We start from the raw sequence: 28,000 nt of genomic DNA on the forward strand, positions 1-28,000 counted from the left end.
AAACCCTTCAAATCATCTACTATTTCTACAACAAAATTAAAACCTAGAGTCCAAAATCAAAGTATTTTTAAATTATTTTCAACATTAAAATTATTACAAAACACTCAAAGAAATTTAATTAGAAAATGAAGATAGCTACTGCAGATACTCCTGCTATTCACTAAAATGAATTAAGAAATTAAAATTTAGTTTGATTTCTATTTACAAATAAAAGCACCTCATTAAAAAAAAAGACAATTATTTGTTTCTCTCCACACTGTGAGGTCTACTTTTCTTGACTTAAAAATATATCTATCTATCATCTATCTATCTATCTATCTATCTATCTATCTATCTATCTATCTATCTACCTACCTACCTATCTATCATCTATCATCTTTTTATTGACTTCAGAGAGGAAGAGAGAGTGAGAGAAACATCAATGATGAGAATCATTGATTGGCTACCTCCTGCATGCCCTATACTGGGGATCAAGCCTGCAACCTGGGCATGTGCCCTGACCAGAACTGTGATCTCCTGGTTCAGAGGTCAATGCTCAACCATTGAGCCATCCCGGCTGGGCTGTTTATTTGTCTTTTAATTTTAATATGGCACAACAGATTTGATCAGCAAAAGCAGTATCACTAAAAATGTTTACAATGTTCCTTAGACTCTTTCTGCTTTACTTCATGAATGAGAGGGGTCATATATTTAAAAGTTAAAACATTACAATATAATAGGTACCTTTTAATAAGGTGCCTGGCAAAATAAAAATATACATTAAACAATAAAATCTTTTATTTCATTTGTGAACAGAAAATTAATCAGACACATTTTATGTCTTCCCTTTTTACTAGGTCTTAATTCTCCAGAAAAAAAGATTGCATATTATTTTTATAAATCCAATTCTAAGAATTTGCATCAAAAACGGCAGCAAGGGAGATAGTATAATTTTTACATCCATATTGATTTTGAATATATTTATAAAAGTGGAACTAAACTTGTCTTAAGGAGAAAACCGAAAAATACACTATTATGGTGTTTGTATATTTAAAATAATCCAAAACAAAAGAAAAATCTACACTCAAAGAAGGAATCCTCATCATTCAAAACTATAATTATTTGCAACTATACAAATAATTATAAGGTTTTCCTAAAACATGAACATCTGAGCTTAAACGTATAAAACCAAATTATATTATACTAGAGGCCCAATGCATGAAATTCATGCAAGAGTAGGCCTTCCTTCCCCTGGCTGCTGGCACGGGCTTCCCTCCGGGACCCAGGCTTCCCTCCCAGCCTTGGCTTCATCCAGAAGGTCGTCCAGAAGGATGTTTGGTCTAATTAGCATATTACACTTTTATTATTACAGATATGGACCAACTATTATAATTGGAGCTTTCTGCACACCAGGAGAGTTAAAACTTTTAGCATCTGTTGTTCTGTAAAACTGAAGATGAAATACAAATTCAACATTTCACTAGAAAATTTCATTATACTTGTCATCAAATAAATGAACTCCAAGATTCAGCTGTTCTTTAAAATGCTTTGTTTCTACTATTGCTCTTTAAAAACCATTTTAATCAAATTAAATTTCTTAGAGAAAAATTCACTCAGCGTTCTGAATGAATTTTTTTTTTTTTTAAATTTTGTCTTGAGGGATAGAGTTCTAGCTCCCAGAAATGTTTGTTCTCTTTCAAAGAGAATGGAAAATATGTGAGATTTTCTGACTCACTAAATATGAAGATTAATAGTGTATAATAAACTTTGGAACACAATAACTTTTAAGTTTATTTACTACTAACTAGCTACAACATTAGGATGAATAATCTCTAAGGTTCCTTCTAATTCTCACATGGTATGAGTTTGTGCTTCTGCAGAAGTATCTACTTAATACATTGACTTTTCCATAAATCAAGAGAATATGAACTAAAATTACACAGCTGAATTAAATTTCTCCTATAAGAAAAAACACAAAGACCGTGTTAAAGGTCAACTTCCCAAACTCTATTAGACCCATTCACTCTCTAGTCAGACCAATGAACAAGACATAGAATTAAAAACCAAATATTTTAGTTAAATAAATAATTTTAAATTACATTGTAAGCCTATTAAATATTTAAAATATATTAACTCTATGCCAGTTTTCCTGCATTCTAATTTACATTATTTTCATTCTATCTACATTCAAGATAATCTGTAAAGTTAATGTAGGGGGCTACTTAATATTCTTGCACTTCAAAACACTAGTAAAGTTAAATCAGTGGTTCCCAACCTTTGTTTGGCCATGCCCCACCTAAGCATCTCTAAAATCCTGATGCCCTCCGTGACACATAATTCTTATTTTTCAAAAAGTGAACTCCTATTCACATGGAGGAAGCCTAAAAGGCTGTTAACTTGGGCTAAACAAGCTTCTAAAGAACATGGTTTCCATGAAAGAGAAAAATAATAGAACAAAAGGACAGTTGAAGTACTGAGGAAGAAATCACTAAGAAATTGTTTAAAAAATAATATGAAGTGATATGAAAAAATAGCAAAGTTTCAAAACATAATAGAGAATTGAAATGCATAAATATGTCATAATATATATTTATATACTGTATATGAGGCACCTAGAACCATGAGAAATGCAAAAAATTTTCACTTTTAATAACTCATTCTTGAATTGCCCCCCTGTGGTTAAATAGAATGAAGAATTAAATAGAATGAAGAGCAGGATATTAATCACATATTCTGTCAATTTTAAATATATTTTTATTGATTTCAGAGAAGAAGGGAGAGGAAGAGAGATAGAAACATCGATGAGAATCATTTGATTCGCTGCCTCCTGAGTACCCCCTTCTAGGGATCGAGCCTGAAACCCAGGCATGTGTCCTGACAGGGAATGGAACAGTGACCTCTTGGTTCATAGGTCCACGCTCAACCACTGAGAACACTGGCTGGGCTATTCTGTCAATTTTAAAATAAAAGTATGCTGAATACTATTTATACGCTAGAAAAACAAAGGAAAGGTACAAAGGAAATCTTACTGACAAATGCTCATGTTCAAATGAATGTAGCTGTGTTTTGCCATTTCTTAAAAAAAGAGAAGAGCAAAGGAAATCTTACTGACAAATGCTCATGTTCAAATGAATGTAGCTGTGTTTTGCCATTTCTTAAAAAAAGAGAAGAGCGACAAGATGTCGGCAGTAACCTACTTAAGCAATACGGAACCAGGACATTTCATGAGCTTTAATGAGAAATTAATGAACCATGAAGCAGCATTTTTGGAATTAGTGCAGTGCAAGTTGATTTTTCTTTGTCTAACAATGGGCAGCAATGAGGCACTTAACTGTAAAATAGAAAAATAGGGACTATTTAAGAAGAAATTAAAAATCATTCATAAAAGATAATTAGCATTATTCAAAAAGCAAAAAATTCTATTTTTATTTAACATGCTTTCAACATTACACAAGCTTCATTAGGAAAAATACTTTTGAACATAAGACTGTTGTTCAGTTTATAAGAGACAGAAAATAATTCCTTTTCAAGAGATTTTGGATTTCTGAGAATGAAATTCAAGTCTTCTTAACCTGAGTGCTACATATTTATAAATCAAGAAAATACATCTTACCTATACTGGAGAAATGTTTCTAACTATTAGAAAAGAATAACATGTGATCCCTGATCTTATTCTTGAAGAATCAGAAGTTTTTATTGTATATAACTTTAAAGAAGGGTACCTACTGACTGTCATAGAATAAATAGGTATTTAGCACCTAAATTTGGAGAATAAGTATTGCCTTCATTTCAAATAGGTGTATGTCCACAGATTGGGGGAAATCAGATATGAATTGTTTAATTGTATTAGAACATTCTCAAAGATTAAAATACCAAGCTTCCAAAAAATTATCCTTGATTTGCGTATACATGTACCTGTAATATTCAAACACAATATTATCATTTCTTCCCAGAGTTACAGATATATATTCTTTTTAACAAGTAAAAATAAGTGAGGTTTATTTCTTCTTATTCACTGTTAAACTGTCTTGCAAATGTGGCACCTTTTTCAGAGATTTAGATAGAAAATTGTTCTTAAAAAAAAAAGTCACCATATTCTACCACTAGTATCATTTTAAATGTTCTTCATTAAGACACAGAGATCAAAAGTGAACTAAATGACACAGATCTTCTGCTGAAATACTTTTCCATAAATCAAGAGAACTAATATGAACTAAAATAACACAGCTGAATTAAATTTCTCCTATAAGAAAAAACATATGCAAATATAAAGCAGTATACAAGATGAACATACATGAATTTCTGGCAATATATTGGCACACGCATACTTATCTGTGAGGTAAAAAAAGGACTAAATGAAAAGATAACAAATGTTTGTCATGACATTATTCCAAATGAATAGAGCCTAGTGTATTTGCTTTCTTCATATCTGAGAGAAATATTCTTATATTGCCTCTTAAAATAAGCTTGATTTTAATTATGGATGGAACATTTGGCTTCATATGTTAAAACTAATACATGATATAAACTAAAGTTTTCCAAGAGATAATTTAATCATCCCTACTGAAAAATTCTATAATCTTACCTTCTTCCCCTATTTGCTTATAAGAAAGTTTTCCTTGTCTCATAAGGGAGGAAAAAAGGCTTAAAACACAAGGTCTTCCCTGAAGGAGGCTGGCAAATTTCAATACTTCACAATCCTCATATATGTTGTTTACCTTTATTTTAACTAATTGCATTCTTAACCACACAATTAATTTCCTTACACAGAGGAGTCATTTCTCTTACTTATATCTTTAAGGTAAATTTTTCTATCTTACTTAAGATATTCTAATTTATTTTTGAAAGCAAATGAATACATACAAAAGCAGAAACACTACTGATGCAATCCAGTTAAGAAATAAAGTGCCTATAGCTTCCAATATAAATATTGCTTGATAAATTACAGCTAAGTAAAAAAGGCTAACCCAATCAATATGAAGATTGACTTCAGTATCTAGAATATGGAAAATATGAGATAAGAATATACATTCTATATAAATAATAACGAAATTGGGGGTATATTCAAATTCCCCTTAAAAAAAAAAAAAGGGCAACTGAAAATATTCCTAAGAAAAATTAAGTGGATTCTGCTTCCGAAGCACCCAGACATGCTACACAGTAATACCAACATGCAATACCTGAAATGTGGAATCACACTCTGACTGCTGCCCTTCAACTTCTGCATTTAATTTACAATCCTCTGGTGTCTGGCTGATTTCATCTTGCAAAGCAGGAGATATGACAGGAGTACCATCTACAGAAGCATTGTCAGACAAGGCATCTAACTTTTCAGGGGAATGAGCTATGTGAAGCGTACTATCTCCTGCCCCTTCAGCAAAATTTGTCCTCTCCTCTGAATCTTCCAGCTGTTGAACTGAAGTTAAATACTGTTCAAGCAGATTATTATCCTGCTCACTGCTTGAGCTTTCCTTACTCCACTCACCATGTTCTTCGCTAACGTCCGCTACACCTGACTTTTCGCAATGCCTGACTGTGTCAGTGGAATTCCCCATTATCAAACTATCAGTGCTTTCTCCGGAACTTTTTTCAAAATCCAAAGAATCCTGCAAACAGTGAACTTCTTCTGTTAGGGAGGAATGAAAACCAGAGTCTGGAAATTCCGGTAAGGATTTCTTTTGAGGAGCTTCATCAGGAGCAACGAACCAATCCAAATTTTGATCAGAAGAGGGCTCCTGGCTTTGGGGGAATAATGGAGGTTCAGATGGCACCAGAGTACTTGACATAGGAGGAGCATCGGTATGCCAGGAACTCAGACGCTGGTCCACAGTCTGTTGCCAAGCTTGCAGAGACCTTACCTATGAACCAAAGGATGTAGTTTTATTATAAAATAAAAGTCATGCCTGTTTTATAATTGTCCTTTGAGCTTTATTCAAAACACACATTAAGTTGGTAAATGGAGGCAGCAAAACTGGAGTTAGAAGCATCCTGACTTCCCTTACCCTTTCCAAAGCACCTCTCGTCTAAACCAGGCTGGCACAATGGTACACGTCCTTGGCCCAAAGCAATTCTCTTGCTTCTACTGGAAAAACAATCAGAAGTACAGCAGCACTTGTCTAGCTGACTAAGGGGTCAATAATGTACTCAATATACACTGAGGTCCATATAATTAGACAGATTAGAGTCTACTAATATAAGTAGGTTCTCTAATATAAGTAGAGTTTCATTTTAGATATCCATTTGGGATAAGAGTTTAAACATTATCTAACAATATCGTATATACAACTAAAAAATACCCCCAAACACCCTGAGTTATTGGTAATATGACCTTTACATTTTTCAAGTACAATGAAGATGTCAGAATTTTACTATAACATCTACAACAAAAAAGCAATATACAGAATTTTTTAGTTTCCCTTTGACTATCCTCCAAGGTAATCATTGACAGTGGTTTGATATTTATCCTTCCAGACCTTTTACTATATATTTTCAAATACAAAGTGAGTTTTTAAAATCAAGTGGAGCATCAAGTTCTGCAATTTGCTGTTTTTCACTGAACAGAGTTATCTTGGAGATCTTTCCATGTCAGTCCAGTTCTTCTTAACTATTCCATAGCATCCCACAGTATTGTTATTTATAAAATTTATTTAGGCACACCCCTAGTAACAGTAATTATAAGACCTTAAAAAGGTCTTTTGAATTTTACAGTATTATGACCCTATTACAAGAAATTCTTATATAAAAATATTTCCAAGGAATTATCTTAAAAATATTTGATGGAATATAATTATAGTAAAATCAACTGTCTGAACCATCCCTAAAGTGTGCTATTATCAGTTTCAAACTCTCTCTCCCAAGAAGTCATGTATACTTTTAGGACATGCATATTGTAACTATCAAAAATCATGTTAGTCACTTTTCATTCAAATATTACCAAAGGATAAGACAAGATAATTACATAAAACTTCAAATTGGGTTTTTATACCTATGTATTGACAAGTTATAACAACATCCCTCAATTTAGTCACTTGCCTTCATCTCTATTCTTCTTTATCTTCCTGTTCAAAATTATAATAATTTTTTTCAGATTAAGTAAAATGTAACAAAGATCTCTTCCTAGTTCCAAGTTAGTGACAAAGAGTACAAATTACATCTTTGACCTAGGGGAAGGGTGATTAGTATGCCTAACTACTCTATGATTATCTAAATAAATCTAGAATTTTTCTTTGTTCACACATTAGGTGAAAATCAGCAGGAAGGAGTTTACCTGGCTCCAAAGGAATTTGACAGCCTCTTCTTGTACAAAATTTTTAATACGTTCTTCATCTCTTTCTTTTCTTAATCTATAATAATTCAAAATCCATTATTGACACAAGGAAGGGTGCTTTGATTTGCACTTCTTATAACAACTAATAAGCACATGCATTGTAGACATTAAAAACCAAATAACAGACCTTTCCACCTTTAAAATACCTAAGCTGGAACAAGTTTCAAACTATGACTCAACAAAGAAGTCAAATGAGATGGGACTGAAATTCAGATTATATTGGTCCCACAAAGTATTGCCAGTGATGAAAAATACAATACTAAATGGCTCTTTATTTGGCCTCAATTTCCACTCAAACACACGAGAGGCATCAGCTGCAGAAAGAAGTTAAGGAATAGGATAATACTGAGAAACTCCCTCTAGACTAGCAGGACTAATCCCATCAAACTTCAGTTTGCCCCAGTTCCTCATGAGCTTCTTGCTCTCACCAATAAACCACCTCCACCTCATCCCATCACTTCCCCTTACTCATTCAAGTCTGACCCTGGGCTCACTGCCACCCTCTCCATACTTATGCCTATCACACATCTAAGGCTCCCCTAGTTGTCCATTATCTCCCAGACTGTCACCACCCTCTTGTTCTGAATCTCTGACCCAATTCCTCACATTCTCTAGCCCCCCAAGCTCTTCTTCTATGCCTACTGAGACTCCTGAATTGTAATTAGCCAGCTCCCTTATACAGGGTAATAGGCTTACAGTTGTTCATGTGGAAAATAATACATTAATTAATCAATAATAATCCTATATAATAAAAGAGAAACATGTAAATTGACCATACCTCCGCTACGCTCACCAGCCAATTAGGAATGAGTATGCAAATCAACCTGCCAAAGATGGTGGGTTAATTTGCATACACAGGCGCTGGGCAGAGAGCAGAACGAGAGAGCTGGCGGAGAGTGGAGTGGCTTGGGGAACTTGGCTCCCCAAGCTGCCAGATGGAGAGCAGAGAAGGAGAGCTGGCAGTTTGAAGGACTTGGCAGAACCGCAGGCCGGAGGCCCTGGGAAGGAGACAGAGCAGGAAGGGAAAACCCAGAGCATGGGGTGCACCAGGAATTTTGGGAGTAGTACCTCTGGTGGCAGCCCCAGGACAGGAAGCAGAAGCCCAGAGCGCGGGGAGCACCAGGAATGCTGGGAATCATAGTTCTGGTGGCAGACGGATCTAGACACTAGAGCAAAGTGAGCCTGGAGCAAGTTACTGTTGTGGTGGGGGATGGAGGGAAAGCAAAGGTGAGAGAAATAAGTAAAATCAGAGTGTCTAGGAAAAATTAAAGGGAAGATACCCTAAAACTTCCAGGAAATCTCCACCAATGAAGCAAAGAAAAAAAAAAAGCCTCTATTATTCTGTGAGCAACAAACCAACCTGGGTTGGGGTCTCAGACAATTTGCTCATATGATTGCAAAGACAGACAGAAACTCCGGATTGGAGAGGGCTCCCCTAAGGGCTCCCAGATTGGAGAGGGTGCAGGCCGGGCTGAGGGACTCACCGCCTGTGCATGAATCTTCGTGCACTGAGCCCCTAGTCTATATAATAAAGAGCCAGGGTCGTAACGACCATTACGTCAGAAGGCTTGACCACACCGGAAGTCAGTGCTGAGTTACCGTGGTGACCTAGCACTGACTGGGGCTGCTGCATGTGCCCTGACCCAGCACTGACTGCCTAGGGGGCTGCAGATCAGGCCCAGAGAGAGGCCAGCAGAGAGAGAGGCAGGGTCTGATCCGTAGCCTCTGTGGCAGCCGTTGATTAGAACTTGCCTTTCTTTCTCTCCCGGCCTGGCCAACAGCCCCGCTTCCATTTCTCTCTAGGCTTCCACGGGGGCTGCTGATCAGCCCCGTCTTTCTGATCAGACCCCGTTGATAGGCCCAAAGACGCTGACTGGCATAGAAACTGACCAATCAGAACCAAATCTGGGTGAATGTAAGGAGCCAATGGTTGCTTAGGAGGCGGAGCTTTTGATGCTGACTGGCATAGAAACTGACCAATCAGAACCAAATCTAGGTCAACTGTGAGGAGTCAATGGCTGCCTAGGAATCGGAGCTTTTGACGCTGACTGGCATAGAAACTGACCAATCAGAACCAAATCTGGGTCAACTGTGAGGAGCCAATGGCTGCCTAGGAGGTGGAGCTTTTGACGCTGACTGGCATAGAAACTGACCAATCAGAACAAAATCTGGGTCAATGTGAGGAGCCAATGGCTGCCTAGGAGGTGAAGCTTTTGACGCTGACTGGCATAGAAACTGACCAATCAGAACCAAGTTGGCCAGCAGAGGAGGGCAGTTGGGGGTGAGATCAGGCTGGCAGGGGAGGGCAGTTAGGGGTGATCAGGCAGGCATAGGCAGTTAGGGCAGTTAGGGGTGATCAGGCAGGCATAGGCAGTTAGGCCAGCAGGGGAGAGCAGTTAGGGGCAAGATCAGGCAGGCAGGGGAAGGCAGTTGGGGGCAAGATCAGACTGGCAGGGGAGGGCAGTTGGGGGCGAGATCAGGCCAGCAAGGGAGCGAGGGAGGGCAGTTAGGGGCAATCAGGCAGGCAGAGGCAGTGGGGGTGAGATCAGGCCAGCAGGGGAGAGAAATTGGGGGCTCGATCAGGCTGGCAGGGGAGGGCAGTTAGGGGCGATCAAGCAGGTAGACAGAGAGGTTAGGGTCGATCAGGCAGGCAGGTGAGTGGTTAGGAGCCAGAGGTCCCAGATTGTGAAAGGGGTGTCTGACTGCAGTGGTTAGACATCCCCCGAGGGGTCCCCGATTGGATGGGTGCAGGCTGGGCTGAGGGAACGCTCCCTCCGTGCATGAATTTCGTGCACCGGGCCTCTAGTACAATAATAAATTCTGTATTTTTGCATATTCACAATTGTAAGCCTACTTTTGCCCCACCCTGTTTAGACAACCTCTTAGGTGAACTTTTCCTTGACCAAATTAGACACACTTCTGAGGGCATTGTAGCCCTCTCAAGTGGAAGATATCTTTTTCACTTGTCCATTAGGGTCAGGAGACTACTTCTCACTGATGTGTACAAATTATTCTTTACCTTCCTCCTTGAGGAACTAAATCTCGCCAAACTCTTTTCTGCCCCCATTCACTTAAGTCTCAAGCACAGTCTTTATCACTGCCCCATTCCCATCATTTCTGGAGACCTCAACATTCCCATGGATGCTCTATCTAAGAATAATCCACCCACGTCACTCCTTCTCATTGTCTCACTGGTGTCCCAGTCATTTATTTTGACTACACCATTAAAAAAAAAAAAGGTCTAAAGTACCCACACAGACCACTACCTCCCATCTTCCCAGTTCACCTGTTCTTCCACCCCACTGCAACAATCCAGACCTGGTTCATAGGTTGAAGCTCAACCACTGAACCATGCCAGCCAGGCTTTTAACCTTGTTTAAATTCCAAGATCCATCATTATAATCATCACCCTCAAATACCTTTGACTCCTTGCCCTTCCCTTTTTCCCCTTCCATACACATCTGGGAAAAATCATTCCTGTATGAATCCAAATTAACCACCCCCATCAGAACAGAACAGCTGAGAACTAATGAAAATCATACAACCTGACCTATTGTTTTAAGTTTTCCTCACACTGTCCAGCAATCCTCCTCCATTCCCCTTGTAAGTTCACTTTTAAAATGAATACCTCACAACTCACACCTTTCTCCATAAACCTCCCACACCCTCACTCCTCTCTTCACTTTCAAATGCTGACCACATCTTATACATTATGGAAAGAGGAGAGGCATCCATCACACAGGACTTGCCCACCCCTCAGCATCAAACCTATCACCTTATATCTGCTCCTGCCTCAGCCCACTCCCTCTACTTGCACACTGGATCCCTTCCTCTCTAACCTTTTCAAGAACTTCAAGCCTGCATGTCTTTCTTTCCTCTGCACCATCAGTTCTTCCCTCTTTATTGAATCATTTCCATCAATTCATAAACATGCTCTTTATTGCCTATCTTTAATTTTTTTCCCTTAACTCCAGATTCTCCTCCAGCTCTTCTCTTCCTCACAGCAACACGTCCCAAAAAAGTTAGCTACACTCACTTTCTACCTCTCATTCACTCTCAACCTATTCCAAACTGCCGTCATCCCACGATGCCACTGAAGCTGTTCTTCAGAACCTCACTGGGCAGGAAAGGTTAATTCAGCAGGCCTGGGGTGTTCGAACTCTATGTATTCTAAAGACAGAAGTGCCCTTGATTGGCTCCCAGGAGGTAACCTGTAAGCCCTGGGAACCTAAGCCCTTGGAATGTCCCATCTGGTAAGAGTATCTGTATACATAGATGGGACTTTTGAACTAAACCAGATAGTTTATGCTAATGCTGTGCTTTCTAGTGAATAGTGGTTTGTTTTTTAATTTTTACTTATTGATTTTAAAGAGAGAGAGAGAGGAGAGAAACATCAGTTTGTTGTTCCACTTATTTATGCATTCATTGGTTGATTCTTGTATGTGCCCTGATTGGAGATCGAACTCACAACCTTGGTGTATTGGGACAACACTCTAACCAACTGAACTACCTGGCCAGGGCTGGTGAATAAGTGTTTTTGTTCACCTGGGGCCCTGTATCAGTCTGAGTAATGAAGGTTAGTCACTGTCTATGTGACTGACCCCTAATAAAAACCCTGGGTGTCAGACTTGAGTGACTTCCCTGGTTGGCAATGCTTCCCGGGTATTGTCACACATCGTTGCTGGGACAATCAAGCTCTGCCTGCACAACTCCACCAGGAGAGGACACCGAGAAGCTTGTGCCAGGTCTCTCCTGGACTCTGCCCCATCCATCTTTCTCCTATGCTGACTTTAATGTGTATCCTATCCTTTCATTACAATAAACCATAATCATGAACAGAATAGCTTTCCTGAGTCCTTTCAGCAAATCATCAAACCTGAAGATTGCCTTGGAGCCCCAACACAGCCACCAATAACCCCAGCTTCTCAATCTAATATACACTTCTCTATCCTCCCTACAGCACTTCCTTCTCTCCCGAAACATTTCCCTGTTGGAGCCGGGACACACTCCAGTGGTTTTCTTACCACTCTGGCTATTCCTTCTCAGTCTCTTTTACTGCCTCCTCCTCCTCCCACATGATACTATTAATAGATATTGCTGGCTGGAATACTAATACTCAAAATAAATTTTAAAATCCTAATTATTCTGAGTCAGCAGTCAGTAAAATAAGTGAGCCATGGAATGAAGACATAATTCCTACCATTGCCCCAGTATTTTAACCCTTTTAAAATTCCTGCTCTTTTCTTTAATTCTCAGGTCACCTAGTTCTATGTAAACTTTCTCATCTAATTTTTATACTTATCCAGTTTTTCTACATTTTCTGTACCTTTGTGTGTTTAGGTTTATAGATGCCTTATAAGGTATGTATTCACTCAACATTATTGCTATACTGCATCTCTGTACCGACATGGAGATGCATGTGACAGTGTCTGCCCTCGAGATGCTTTCAGCGTATTGCAGGAGACAAGTTAGCCAAGTGTGGCAAGGTGGTATGAACGTGTCCTGAGCACAGCACTGATTGAGTGTTCCGAATCAACTCTAAGAATGACGCAAACCAACAAAACAGCACCTGACGGGACTTTTGACTCACCTCCTTACTTCATCGGTGAGGCAGACAATGTGCTCCTGCATTCTGCGCAGCCGGATTTCATAGCGCACGCCTTTAGCTTGAGGGCTATAGTTCCTGGCATAAAAGCCCCGCCAACAAGCCTGCAGTGTGGTGGCTGCCTCATTCAGTTTCTGAAGGGCAACTTCATCTTGCCCCAAAGCAACAGAGCTCTGGGGGAAAGCCTCACAAGGAAGTTCTTCTGAAGCAGTTTCAGACATGGTTTCTTTTCTGTCTGGTTTTGTATGTAAGACACTGTGTCCAACTGGCTCAGGGTAAGATGGAAGGCTGTGTGTGTCACCTTTCGAGAGAGCACTGGCTACTGCTAGCTCAGGGCAAGGTACCAGCCCATCTTTCTCACTGACCTCTGCACTGACTGCCCTTTTCATCATTTGAACAGAATTCTCATTTGTAGCCCAGAAAGCTTTTTCCTCTTCTTTATCCAATTCCTGGTCTTCCTGCCCTTTCACAGAGTCATTTGTACCATCTTCTAGGCGCAAGTCAATGCCTTGTAGCCGCAACTCCACTGTAGGGGATACTGGGGAGAGTCCTGATGCAACTGGCATAAAAGTAGACTCTGAAGAGAGAAGACTACAGTTCAACTTGTCCTCATCTGTCTGTATGTCTTCCAGGTGCAGGTCATTTCGAGAATACTTTGTAGTGTGTATAGAGGCTGGAAAGTTACTCCTAACGGCATATAATTGATCATCATTACTGCTTATCCCAACCCAAGAATTTACTTGGATGACAGGGTCTAAAAGAATCAACAGAGTATAATTTAAACCACTACATATGTAAAGTTTTTTTTAAATCTCAGTTCCATTAAGGTGTAACTGACATACAAAATTGTAAGGTATTGTAAGTGTATATTGTGGTGATTTAATATATGTATATATTGTGAAAGATTCCTGACATCTTGTTAATTAAAAGATCAATCACCTCACATATTTATTTACTTGTTTGTGTGAGTTAAGACATATTTTTAAGTTACATCTTTTTAAGAAAATCTAATCCTTGAAATAGAGTAAAATGCAATAAAATGCTTTCATTGATTCCTCCAATAAGCCTAAAACATCAAACCAAATATTTTAAAGAAAATAAATTCTTTCAATAATCATAAGAATAATCAAAGTATCATATCAATACAAAAAGTAGCAGTGCTCTAAATTTTTAAAAATGAGAAATAAAATATTTATAATATATACCTACATATATGTGTATGAGTGTGTATACACGTATATATAAAATATAAGATCCAAATGACCGCTTAAGTTAAAAAACTAATAAAAATTATGAAAATATGCACCTTTTCTGTTTTATGATGCTTAACAGATCAAACAATTTGAAGAAAACAGATTAATTACTTTCTTACCGCACTCCTGGACTGTCTGGCAATCTTGAAGGGGGCTCGAATGCTCTGGTGCCTTTGTTTCAGGAGTAGGAAGACAAGACAACTCTTCATTTTGGCTCTGGTTCATTAACTGCCTCTGATGAAACCTACAAGTCAACAACATCGGATGTGATTTAACAAATACCCAGAAAAGCAAGCTTTCTGCTTCCTATCAGAAAGGTAGAAGTTTACAATCTTCAAAGTAGATACCTCTAGTCACCACCAAATTACAAAGTCTCATTTGAAAGCACTGGATAGAAAGGGTTAAGGAACTTATTTTTAAATCACATAGATAGACAACTCATATACATACACTTCTACAAACATTTAAGGCAGGATCTCTGATTTAAAAAATAAAAGTGACCACTAATTGCTTCTAGCTATATTTCTTTTCTTCTTTTTTGCTCAACTCCCCCCACATCCCCTCCCTACCCTCCTACTCCCCACTCCAGAGCTGTCTGCCTGCTTTCTTTGCTTGGTAGTTCAGTTATTCATTAAATTCTATATATGAGTGAAATCATACGATACTTGTCTTTCTCTGACTGGCTTATTTCACTTAGCATAATGTTCTCTAGGACCATCCATGTTGTTGCAAAGGATAAAATGTTCTTCCTTTTTACTGCAGAGTAGTATTACATTGTGCAAATGTACCACAGTTTTTTCATCTACTCGTCTACTGATGGACACTTGGGCTGCTTTAAATCTTGGCTACTGTAAATAACGCTGCAATGAGCATAGGGGTACATATATTCTTTCGAATTGGTGTTTTGGGTTTCTTTGGATAAATTCCCAGAAGTGGGATTACTGGGTCATAAGGCCGTTCCATTTTTAATTTTTTGAGGAACTCCATACTGCTTCCACAGTGGCTGCACCAGTCTGCATTCCCACCAACAGTGCACAAGGGTTCCCTTTTCTTCATATCCTCACTAACACTTGTTGTTAACTATACTTCTTAATGTTAGTATTTTAAACCCAAAAGTAACACCTACATTAAAAGAACAGATCCATTTTTTAAAAAAGTCCATTCTCCCATACTGCTTTGGCTCTCCCCAGGCATGCGTAGCAATACGGCTGCTATGGAGCAAACTGGATGCACTGTGTGGTTCAGTTCCCTGCCCGACGAGGATGTTTGGCCCCAGTGACGAGGGGCCAAAGCGCTCAGAAATGTGGGCCGTGGCACTTGCCTCAGTCCTACTGACCCCGCAGCAAAGACTCAGGGGTATTTTCACTGTGAATTCATCAGCTGCTATAAATAAGTGGGCTCACCTCTGCTTGCTCAGAATCTTCTCTAGCTTGGCATCCTCTGCTGTTTGAAGACCCAGTGTAGAAGTGAGAGGACAGACCAGAGCTAGATACTGGACAAGCTGGACATGCTGGCCAGGCCGATATGCTCTCCCCTTGCCTTGACTATAGAGCCACTCAGCTTTCAAACTGGAATTGGGGGACATAAAGAGAAGGTGACACCAGGTAGACAGTACTAGTATACAATTTTAAGCAATATGATTTCCCATTTTAATTACCTTTATAGCACTGTTGGAAGTTTTTCATAAATAAAACTCACTCAACTTTTAATTGATCCTTCTGATTCACTCCCCTTACTCTTAACATGACTTAAACCTTTTTTCTTGCTTAGGGGCATTTCCATAGATTTGTACTAATGGTTCGAAATATTTCAAAATTATTTTCAAAGAAGCAATACCTATTCCCTCCATTCACTGTTAAACTGAAGTACCCAAATTTATTACAGATGAGATGTGATAACAGTATTATAGTTATTTCTTGAAAAGCCATCTTTTAGAGATATATATTGAAATATTCACAAATGAAATTATATGTAACCTGAGATCTGCTTAAAAATAACACAGGAGAAGAGGAAATAGGTGAAGGTCTAAGTGAACAAGGTTGGCCAGGAGTTGAAAACCACTGAAGTTAGATATTAGATTCATGGGAGGTCATTCTATTACTGTTTATTTTTCCATTAGAGGCCTGGTGTATGAATTCATACACGGGTGGGGTCCCTTGGCCTGGCCAGTGGTCGGGGCCAATTGGGGCCGGCTGGCCAGGGGGAGGGACCGCGGGAGGTTGGCCGGCCAGGGGGAGGGACCGCAGGAGGTTGGCAGGCTTGGGGGAGGGACTGTGGGAGGTTGGCCGGCCAGGGGGAGGGACCACAGGAGGTTGGCCAGCTGCAGGAGGTTGGCCAGCCACGGGAGGTTGGCTGTGGGAGCACACTGACCACCAGGGGGCAGCTCCTGCATTGAGCATCTGCCCCCTGTTGGTCAGTGCATCGTCATAGCAACCGGTTGACCAGTTGTTCAGTCAACAAGTTGTAAGGGTTGCTTGGGCTTTTATATATATAGATACATGTTTGAATTGGTTTATTTATTTATTTTTGTTTAACATGCCATTGCCTCAATTTTGCCATTCTTGGCCCTCAACTTGAAGTTGAGGTTAGATCATTTTGATATATTTTGTTTCTCTATTTTTATATAATTAACTAAGCACTGCAGATAGTTTGAAAATCACTTCCAATTCACAACTATTTTCTTGGACCTTCATACCATGGTATCCACATCATACACACTATACTGTCCAAAACAGTCAAGCCACCCCAGGTCTATTATAGACTGAAGAGAAAGTGTCCTCTTGATAACTGGTTAAATCATGCAAAAGGGTCATGGTGCAATACAATATAAGTTTAGTTAGTGATCTTCCAGAGTCATAAGAAAGGAAAGACTGCTTTCATTCAGTGAGATATGTGGTATGCCAAGTAGATTAACTCAAATCAGGTAACCCATTCTTAGTCTAATGAAAAGTTTATTCTATTTCATAAAAACAGTTAAAATAAAGATCATTCAGAATCTTCATGAAATCTGCTCTAAGTTTCCATAAGTTCTGCCAAGCAAATCACTTGTTGAAAAGCTCTTCCCGCAAAAAGGTCCACAGCAAATGGCAACTGCCAACTTGAACATAACCAGCAAGCAACATTTCCAGGTTACAGATGGCGTGTAGTTTGGGACGAAGGAGCAACAAAAGTAAAAAGATGAAGAAGGCTCAGTCCAGTGCTCCACAGTATAAGTGTAAGAAAAACCATAAACTGTGGAGCATCAGCGAATGTAAATGTTCTTCTTGCCTTTGCTTTTCATTCATCAAAAACATACACTATACAAATGTATTAATCTATAAAATTTTCTCCTGGGTAAAAAAAAAACCCTGCCAATTAAGATACCATTGCCAACAAAAAGAAAAACAAAACTAAATTCATTCAGATATAACATGACTTTCAAATCACTGGAATATGATATTTCTCTTGAGATGAAAGGAACAGTGTACATAATATAACAGAAGTAACAACTATTAAGAGAGAAAATTGAAAACAACCTGCTCTATTTCCAAAAAAAATAAAAAAGAGTATTGAATAAAATGATACTAGTATTTGCTTTTAAAATACTCCAACAAAAAAAGTGGGGGGATAGATGAAACAGGATCAGCAAAATGCTGGTCACTCTGGAGGCTGCATGGTGGGTACTGAGGTGTTCCTATGTTAGTTACTCTCTCTACTTCTCTGTATTTTGAATATCCTTTCGAAAAAAAAGAAACATCTCCAAAGTTCAGCTTCCTAAGTTCTGATCTCTAAGCAATAGAGGTGTAGTATGTCCTGTAAATAGTAAAACAGATGGAAACAAACTCAGAAAGAAATCCAAATTCTCATGTGCTATACAAAGGTGCCGGTCTTCCCACAGGTGCCCTTCTCCCACAGAAAGCACCACAGGGGTGGGTGACTGCTCAAGTGACTCTTTCTATGACACACACACTTAAGATCTGGCTACCTGAAGTCATCCAAGAATCTAGGATACTTTTTATGAGGGAGAAAATTTTAACCTGGATGTTTTTAGGAAATAACAGGCTGAGTACATATGAAAACTGGAAAGTCCTTCCTATCCTCAGGACAATCCCCAAGGTTGACCAGGAGGATGTTTTGAACACTGCGCAGGCTACTGAATGATTTTTAAGACAATAGCTCTCCCTTAGCATAATTCCTCCCCCCTGAATAGCATATTTCCAGAGATACTCTAAAACCTAGGAGTAGTGTAGACTCCAGGGATGTCTCAGACATCACCTGCAACAGCATTTTTCTCAGTATTGTGGCATCAATAACAATCTAGGTTCTTTACTCTGAATATTTCTATTTACCCATTCTTCTATGGACTGACATTTGGGTCATTTCCCAAATGTTCCAAATAGCTCCCAATGTTTGAAGCTATTATGAATAGGCTGCTATGAACACTCTTGTACGTGTCTTTTGGTAGACAGAGCACCCATTTTTGTAGAGTATAGACCAGAAGTCAAATTATTGGGCTACAGGGAATGTATTGTATGTTTAGCTTCAGTAAATACTGCCAGTTTTTCAAAGTGATTGAACCACTTACATTCCTAGAACAGTGTATGAGAGTTCCAATTGCTCCACATACTCACCAACACTTATTTGTGAGTATTGTCCATCCTTTTAATTTCAGCTACTCTGGTGGGAGCTGGTTGATTTAAGGACTCCATAATAACCAGGAAAAATAATAATCTTTCTGGATTATCAGAAAGTCAAAATAGCCCTAGCCGGTTAGGCTCAGTGGTTAAGAGTGTTGGCCTGCAGACTAAAGGGTCACAGGTTTGATTCTGGTCAAGTGCACATATCTCGGTTGCAGGCTCGATCTCAGGCCCCAGTCAGAGTGTGTGCAGGAGGCAACCAATCGATATTTCTCTGTCTCTCCCCCTCCCTTCCATTCTCTCTAAAAAAATCAATAGAAAAATATCTTTGGGTGAGGATGAACAACAACAAAAGCCAATACAATGGTTATCTCTAGCAGGGAGGGAGTTTTATGATGGGAGTGGGGCCAAGGAGATCTCTGCAGTGCTGGCTATGTCCCGTTCTTATTCTCAGTGGGGATTATGTGGGTATTTGTAGATATCATTTTTAAGACTATACCTGAATTATGAAACTTTGCTTTTTTTTTTAAATCTGGGGGGAAGAAGAATTCATCTGAGAAAGGGTTGTTATTGTGCTGCCCTCCCCCTCTGCCTCCCTCCAGACTCTGGTGCAGGACACTCACACAAAGGGAGGCTACCCAAGTGAATGCACTGTTCCCTACCTCCTGGAGTCTCTGAAGTTAAACATTTGTAAAACATTACATAGGAAGTTCAAAGAAGTACAAACTACCTGAAAGTCACTTGTTAAAACCACTTTCACAGTGTAGAAACATAGCCTTTGTATTATTATTCATCGACTCAACAAATAGTATTTTGTTTAACACTTGCTTTAGTTTCTTCAAACCACTTCAATCCCTATTCCCTATCCAAAAGTAATGACAGTTATCATTTATTAAGCCCCTAGTGTATGACCAGTATTATGCTATTTATATCCTTTATCCTCATTACCTTGAAAGTGAGGTAGCATTCCCCACATTTGACAGAGGAGAGACTAAGGCTTGGAGAAGCCGGGGCCCTGCCCAGGCCACACAGCGAATGGGCATCAGGGAAAGATAGGAATGAAGCCTTCTCTTGTCTCTCTTCGCCTCCCCTCCCAGGTTTCTTTATGCCAGACTCTCATTTCTAACCATCTCTCCATGCTGCCTCCCACATGTGAAAATGTTGCCTAATCCCACAGAAAAATCCAACAACTTCTCTCGCTTAAAGTAAGATCTGAAGAAGATAATCCAAGGAAATCCATATTCCAGCTTTAGAACTACCCACAGTTTGAAACAAAATAACGTTCATGAATACATGGCAACACTTACTGCAGGATAAAGGAAAAAGCCACACTTTTTGGTAGGCAAACTAGACTTGACATATGTCCCCCACCCCGCACCAGCACCACCACTGTGTAGCTCCTGGTTGCTATTCCTCACTGCCCCACGACCGATTCAGCAACTAGACGAAACTGCAGGGAGAAGAAAAGGAAAACCCTGTGATCTACCACTCATCCCCTCATTAGGAAACCCCTTAAGGGACTGCTGCCAGTCTCCAGGACAGAAGAGCAAAAAAAAAGGTGAGGAAGAATGTATGTGCTGAGTCCATGAATGCACGTACATATGCATTGAGAGGAGGAAGTGAAATGAGGCGCAGCGAGGAGAATAAACTCATTTCAGTTCTCACAATCCCCTCTAACTCCAACCCCTTTGCCCACATCCAAGTTCCTTACCTCCCTTAAGGCTCTAATTCCCCGGATCATGTGCCAGTGTCCAAAGACCCCACCAGGCAGGGTCCCAACTCCAAGGTGCAAAAACCATCCATGATCTAGAGATGAGGGAGTCCTCATTCCTACTGCTTCACAGGTAGGAAAGGGGAGGACCAATCAGCATGTCTGCTACCAGCTCCAAACTGTAACTCTGCATGCATTTTCCCACAGAGTCTCAGTTGTAAAGGGTAGCTGGGTCCTAAGTTATTCTTAATACTGCCTTACATATCTGGTGAATTACAAGCTTTTGTGGGACTGATCTGAGACCCAACCTCTGGAACTGAAATTCTTTTGTAGAAAGGATAGAAAATCCTAAGCGAGCAGCACAGAGTCTGCTATATGACTGCACTAAGGAGCTTCATTTTAAATGCACATTTAAAGAAATATTCAGCTTATTCATTTGTCGAAAGCTAGAAATGGTCTTTTTTGTAACTTGCACAGTAAATGTGATGTTAAAAATGTCATGTTCACCTTTCTTTCTGAGAAATCACATATCCATCCAGGACTCTGAGGTTTAAGCACCAGCTGACGATGTATGGCCGATAGTCGAACCCTGGAATGGAAGGTGTTGCCATCACACAAGGATTGCTCATGATCGACAACTGTTCCAATTCAGTTAAGGATGCCAAGAAAGAGATCTGGAACAAAGGATATGTCTGTTGAACACTATGCAGTGTCAAGCACAATGCTTTCGTGATTACACATCTTTGGCAATTTGAGAATGTAACAATTCCCCTCTTGTTCTGAAAAGCGACAAGTAGCACTCATATTATCCACCGACTTCCAAAATTCCAACGATGTGGCCATCTGTCCTTGCTGCAAAAGGATGCTTAGAGGCATCAGCACTGCTTCCCAGCAGACAATTGAAACCCTAATAGCAGCCAGAGGAAGGTGCACAGTGTGCCTTAACCTCTTTGGTGTAGATGTCCCTCTACCTCCAATCACTTACAAATGGAACAACTGCATATCACATATGAAATTATGCCTTAATGATCCACTGACATTAAGAAAAAATTGGAAAAATAATGATCAGCTAGAGCCAGTGTTTCATCTCGATGCAGTTTCTTCCAAGAGGCTCACAGTCCAACAGTGAGCTCACAACTTCCTCCTGTGTTTCTCCTCCTTTCCCACAACTTTGCAGCTTCCTGGTTCCCAGAGAACACTCTCAAATTTTACCTCATTTAAGTCCCGAATTCCATTTTCCGCCAAAGAAAGGATAGCAAGACTTCTCGGTAGATAAGCTGGTACCATTCTAAGAGAGGTGATGATGTTTCCATGTAAAAGCAGGGTCTTAAAAGTAAAAACAAACGGGACTTACAAATGAAAAGATTATAAATGAATGGATCTATTTTGACAAAAGCCAAAATGGTATGTATGAAAACAGGGGACCTATTTTATTATACATCTCATAGCACACAAATCAAAGACTTAATGCTAGAAGAGTCGTGGGTCGTCTTCTGGTCCACTCTCTTTTCTTGTCCACATTCTAAACCTAAGAAAGTTTTAAGACTTGTCCAAGAACACATGCTAGGTGTAGCAACTAGCATTTTGTCAGATTTAGTTTATTAAAACTTGAGCAATTTCCAACAAACGGTTCATTACTTTTTAAAGTATCAATATAGAGGGTGAGGAAACAGAAAGAAAACACTCATTAAAACAACCATGTATAAAGCAAATTTTCCAAAAGAGGAGGAGGAAGGGAGAAAGGGAGGGAGGGAGGAAGGGAGGTAGGGAACCCACAATCCATAATTTGCTCTAATTCCCCTGATCATGTGCCAGCGTCCAAAAGACCCCATCAGGCAGGGATCCCAACTCCAAGGTGCAAAAACCACCCATGATCTAGAGATGAGGGAGTCCTCATTCCTACTGCTTCACAGGTAGGAAAGGGGAGGACCAATCAGCATGTCTGCTACCAGCTCCAAACTGGAACTCTGCATGCATTTTCCCAGAGTCTCTGTATTCTCTTGGAAATGAAAAGCTTGGTCAAGCTAGCATGTGCTACTTGCAGATGAAGCTGACTCAAGGTCAGCAACGATGAGGAACCAAAAACTCTGAACACCCAGATTCTAATAAGATAATCATGCCTCCATTTCAGAAAAAAAAGTTTAATCATCTTCAGTTCATTTGAATTCTCTTAGTATCTGACTAAATCAAATTGTTTAGAATAACTACTGCATGTTCTGCTAAAGATGTGGGGAAAGTTAAGCTAATAGCACTTCTTCTAAAGCTTAATGAGTTCATCTGATATTAATATCCAATGAAGCAAAAATATGGAAAATGCCTACATGTCTTTTGAAGCTGTGAGTTCAACTGTTACTTATTTGATTGCATGATACATTTTCCTCCATAAAATGTGCTATATGGTACAGGTTTATTTTTTAAAATTAAAGTGAAGTTAATTTTGATAACTTAATAATACCTGTTACTAAAAAAAAACAACCCCACACACAGCAATCCCGAGTGTCAAGAACACAGGTTCATGTTCAGGAATATTTATGCTCAACCTCGCCAACATGCTATATACTTACTGCAAAGCTGCTAGCAGGCTGGTTGGACATGAAGGGAATTTCATGTTTGAAGAATGGTAAATAAGAATTAACCTTAATTACACTTACCAGTTTTAATTACATCAGTTATATACACTAAAAACAAAAAGTTTCACACTGTAATAGAATTTTTATTGTAATGAACACAATCTGTTCTTCATATATAGCAGGCTGCTTTAAAGTCGATCAGATAACTTTCTATTGGTATTTTAGTATAAAATTTCAGAAATGACATAGTCAGAACACACACTTACCTTCAGTGATACCAATTTAGATATATCACCTATCTGGGGTAAGTTATTGTCTGATAAATCGAGGTGCTGTAAAGCTGTGCAGCTATTGATTTGTTCCATGGCCTAGCACAAGAAAATTATTATGTCAGTTCATGCAAACAAAATAAAAATAAAGAAATTCTTCCCTGGTTTCTCGTAGCTGAGTCTCCTGCTTCCTCTGCTTATTTATTTATTTTTTTAAAATACATTTTTATTGATTTCAGAGAGGAAGGGAGAAGGAGAGATAGAAACATCAATGATGAGAGAGAATCATCAATCTGCTGCCTCCTACATGCCCCCTCTTGGGGATTGAGCCCACAACCCAGGCATGTGCCCTTGACCGGAATCAAACCTGGGACCCTCCAGTCTGCAGGCCAATGCTCTATCCACTGAGCCAAACCAGCTAGGGCTCCTCTGCTTATTATTGGAAGCAGAGGAGTGGTGCTTAACAAGAAAAAGAGAAAGCAATGCTAACGGAATGTGGCAAAATGTTATGGAGCAAGCTTCCACCTTCATTATTGCTCTCAGAGTAGAGGATCATATCATCCCAGATATTCAGAACTTGAAGAAACCATAGTGATGTCACATGACAGCTGGGAGGGCAAGGACTTCACAAGTTAAGAGGGGAGCCAAATTGCCTGGATTCAAATCCTGACTCTGTAATCCTAGCTGTGTGACCTCAGGCAAGTTACTTAACTTCTCTACTCTTTGGTTTCCTCATCTATATAATGGGCATAATGACAATACCTACCTCATAGGCTGTCATGAGACTGAGTTAATATAATTAAGCTGCTTAGAATAGTACCTAGGCTAAATTAATTGTTCAATAAAAGTCAGCTATTAATAATATCATTTAATCCAGTCCCCTCATTAGCATATCAAAAAGTAAGACACAGAGATATTTATTAATTTGCCCAAAATTATAGAGCTCCTAAGTGGTGGAAGAAGGACTAGAATCCAGAACCCCCACTTTTAAAACAGTATATTCTCCACTCTACCATTAAACATTTACTTAAAGCTTAATGAAGCATGAGATAGTCTTTCTCCTAACATTTCATTGTTTGATCCATTTTTCTAAGTATAAAATAGATTCTTTGTTCACATTTAAAATAATAATATACTGTGTTATGTGTTTCAAAATGAGATTTTTTTCGTTTATGTTAACTGAAATTATCCCTGCACAGGTGAGTGGGTACTTTCATTTTTTTTTTTTTTTACTCTATTAATTTCTAAACTGCTTGAATTTATTTTTTACAGTGAATACTTTTGTAAATTGAAAAAACCCCAAACATAACTACTAAAAAAACCCCCCCACAAAACAAAAAACCCCAGTTCACCTTGAGATTATTTCCTGCCAAATTCAGCCACTCCAAATGTACTAGTTCCTTTAGCCCTTCTACATAGCCAATGCTATTATGAGGCAAATTTAACACCCGGAGTTGGGTCAGTTTGGCCACACCCATCATCCGTACCAGCCGATTATTAGCCACTGACAACTGTGGAAAGGAAACATATCATTACTCTTCGGAATAAAATATATAGATTATTTTCACGTTAGGGTGCTTAAAAAGATTTGTTTATATGGCCAAACATGTCCAAATATATAAACCCAATCTGTACTTTTCACATATGTTGTTTAGATATATATTCTAGAGCAGTGGTCGGCAAACCGCGGCTCGCGAGCCACATGCAGCTCTTTGGCCCCTTGAGTGTGGCTCTTCCACAAAATACCACGGCCTGGGCGAGTCTATTTTGAAGAAGTGGCGTTAGAAGAAGTTTAAGTTTAAAAAATTTGGCTCTCAAAAGAAATTTCAATTTTACTGTTGATATTTGGCTCTGTTGACTAATGAGTTTGCCGACCACTGTTCTAGAGTAACTAGTAGTTTGTTGGTGCTGCTGCTGCTACTCCTAAGCAATGAAAAATACACATAACCCTCAGCAATAAGATCTCCTCCAATTACTAAAGGAAAACATTGTTAACACAGCAATTACTTGAGAATATAAGCTCCACAGAATGTAGTCCTTAAACTGTCTCAGTCAAAATCTAGAACAGTGCCAGACATATATGGGGCACCCAATTACACTTGTTGAATGAATGAACTCTTTACCCCTATCATGAGGTAAAAGGCTATCGTAACACAATATTTTGCTAATATAAAATGTTGTCTTTTTAAAAACGAATGCCTCTTTTTCTAGTCCACTCTAAATGCAGCACATATGTGTTCATCTTCAGGAGAAACTGTCATGTAAAGATTTAAGGCAACATTTACTACTTTCCAGGCCTGCACGGTTACTTTTTGCTTGGTTATTTTATTAGATATAATGAACTGGTTCTAATATAACTATTTCCCCAGATACAATACTTACCTGTATTAATCGTCTGCATTTCTCAAGATTTTCCAATTTGATAATCTGATTTTTATCCAAAATCAAAGTATGAATGTCAGCTTCACAGGGTAAGTTTGCACTTAATTTCTGTAGCCCCTTCCCTGACCAATTGACCACTAACCCTAGAAAAGAGAAAGGAAATTATTAGAAAACACAAATACTACACAGGGATGAAATTCATATATATAAAAGCCTAAGCGACTGAACAACCAGTCAACAGGTTGCTATGACGCTCAACACAGGAGCTGCCCCCTGGTGGTCAGTGCACTCACACAGCCAACCTCTTGCGGTCCCTCTCCTTCCTCACAGGGCCAGCTGTTCCACTCCCTATTGGCCCCCATCGCCAGCCAGGCCGAAGGACCCCACCTGTGCATGAATTTGTGCACCGGGTCTCTAGTTACCCTAATAAAATCCCATTCAGAGTTACAAAACACTGCAGCACAATAATTATCAAGATTTTAAAATGAAAGCAATCAAGTTTTAAAGGACCGCAGATTGAAATTATTCATTTGCCTCAGAAATATCAAATTATATCAAGATGTGTGATATTCTACTCAAGTTCTATGATGAAATACTTTTGAATTCTTCACATTTAAATATAAACTAGTATTTCCACATTCTGTGGCTAAGTGATGATAGTGTTTTTTAAGTGGGACTCATCTTTTGCTGGAGATTAACCTGCATACAGTCTAACTACCAGTATATCCTATAGAGCCCCAAATCAAAGTACATACTTCAATTAATTTATCCACAAAATGGGAATAATGCACCTAATTCATTAAATTGATGGGGGGGGGGGGGAGGAGGGATGAAAAGAGAGCACTGAGCCCCATCCCTAGCACACAGCACCCACTAAAGTAATTCAGTACAAAAGAAGTTCAGACTGCGGCTCCACTAGTTCACCATTGTGGTGTCTTGGGCAAGTTACTGATCTCTTTGGGGCTCACTTTTCTAATCTGTAAGATAGATTTGATAATAATACCTGCCTTGGTGAATAGAGAGAAAATGATGTAAAATTTAAAATAAAAGCACTCGAAACGTGTTCTAGCTCATATAAAACGTGCTCTATAAATGTTAATTGCTCCTACTCTAAGTTGCCCTTGGAGGGCTGGAGAGGTGGAATTTATGAGAAGCAGATATCAGAGGGAGGCGGGGACCTGAGAAGCTGCCAATTTCACAATTATACCCAAATTAAGCCTACTGAGGGGAATTATTATTCAAGAATGCTCTCCTGAAGAGATTCAATGTTTTCCCATTATTTAATGGCTTCTAGCATTTGGGGTTGGGGGCTGAAGGGAGTCATGGGATTTTGAGAATTTGGTGCAAGCTGTGGACTGTGTCCCAGGAAAACGCACAGCTTTTGCACACAATTCCAAGGAGTCGACAGGCTTCTTCTTAGAACCATAGATTGCCCCCTGCCCCCAAAATATAATGAGCCCCTGTTCTGAGCCGTGGAGAAGGCTCCACTCCACAGCCAGGCCCTCAAACTGACGGCACAGCCGAGCCTCAGAACTGGAAGAGCTGTAACCAAAACAAAGGAGCTCGGTTCCCGCGGCTCCAGGTCACAGACGCACCCGCACCCCGAGCCCCGCGCCCCGCAGGGCAGCGACCAAACCCGGCCCGCGGATCTCGTCTGCAGAAGCAGGGGTGCAGAACTGTAGGCTCTGGATCACCCCCAGATTTTATGAGCCACCAGACACTTCCAAGAAAGGGTTCAACGTCAGTCTAGGGAGCTGCGCTTGATAGAGGGTGTCCCGAACGTTCTAGGAACCGAGGGAAAGGGGGACAGTAAAGTGAGAGCGGGAGATCCTGCAGTTTTCACTTGGGCACCCAGAACTCAAAGTAAACAGCCTAGAAAGGTCACCGCAGTCCGAAACCCACCACCCAAGTAGACTAAGGAGCGCGGGATCCGGGATGCCGGCGCGCAAAGAGCCTTGGGGGCTGTAGTCCCCCGCCCGGGCCTCGCCACCACGCTGCAGAGCTGGGCAGAGCACGGGGACTACAACTCCCAGAGGGCAGCGCGCCTCCGCGATGTCCACAGGCTCCCATCAAAAGAACCGGTCCAGAGCTGCACCCCTAAACCCAGGCTTCTTTTCTCTACCAGGTAATTATTTACTTCAGTTCCATAGAGGAAGGCTTAGGACTCAGGGGTGAGGATCGCCTTACCTTCTCCAGGAGGCAAAGCCGCGTCCTCACGCGCTACCGCCATACTTCCCGCTTGCTAATAACCCCAAGCAACCGTCCTCCAGCGGCTCCACTTGTAGTAG

The 28,000-nt window shown here is 39.8% G+C and overlaps 1 protein-coding gene across 3 annotated transcripts; it reads right to left on the reverse strand.

The window, feature by feature from the left end:
- Positions 1–5: 5 nt before the first annotated feature.
- CEP97 (centrosomal protein 97) lies at positions 6–27,998 on the reverse strand. 3 transcript variants are annotated; one of them, XM_079766398.1, is made up of 11 exons: positions 27,900–27,998; positions 25,713–25,855; positions 24,683–24,841; positions 23,328–23,429; positions 21,704–21,817; positions 20,999–21,165; positions 15,568–15,732; positions 14,284–14,408; positions 12,897–13,488; positions 7,247–7,322; positions 6–5,837 (listed from the first exon to the last, which is right to left on the reverse strand). In XM_079766398.1, exons 1-11 carry the CDS (start codon positions 27,940–27,942, stop codon positions 5,133–5,135), a joined length of 2,391 nt encoding a protein of 796 aa, XP_079622524.1. In that variant the 5' UTR covers positions 27,943–27,998; the 3' UTR covers positions 6–5,132. The 3 variants fall into 3 exon arrangements, with proteins under 3 accessions (XP_079622524.1, XP_079622522.1, XP_079622523.1); XM_079766396.1 differs by having other exon boundaries at positions 12,897–13,665; XM_079766397.1 differs by lacking the exon at positions 24,683–24,841 and having other exon boundaries at positions 12,897–13,665.
- Between the last annotated feature and the right edge of the window lie 2 nt (positions 27,999–28,000).

The sequence above is a fragment of the Cnephaeus nilssonii genome (genome assembly GCF_951640355.1).
Source record: "Cnephaeus nilssonii genome assembly, chromosome: 3".
In the NCBI taxonomy this organism is placed as follows: Eukaryota; Metazoa; Chordata; class Mammalia; order Chiroptera; family Vespertilionidae; genus Cnephaeus; species Cnephaeus nilssonii.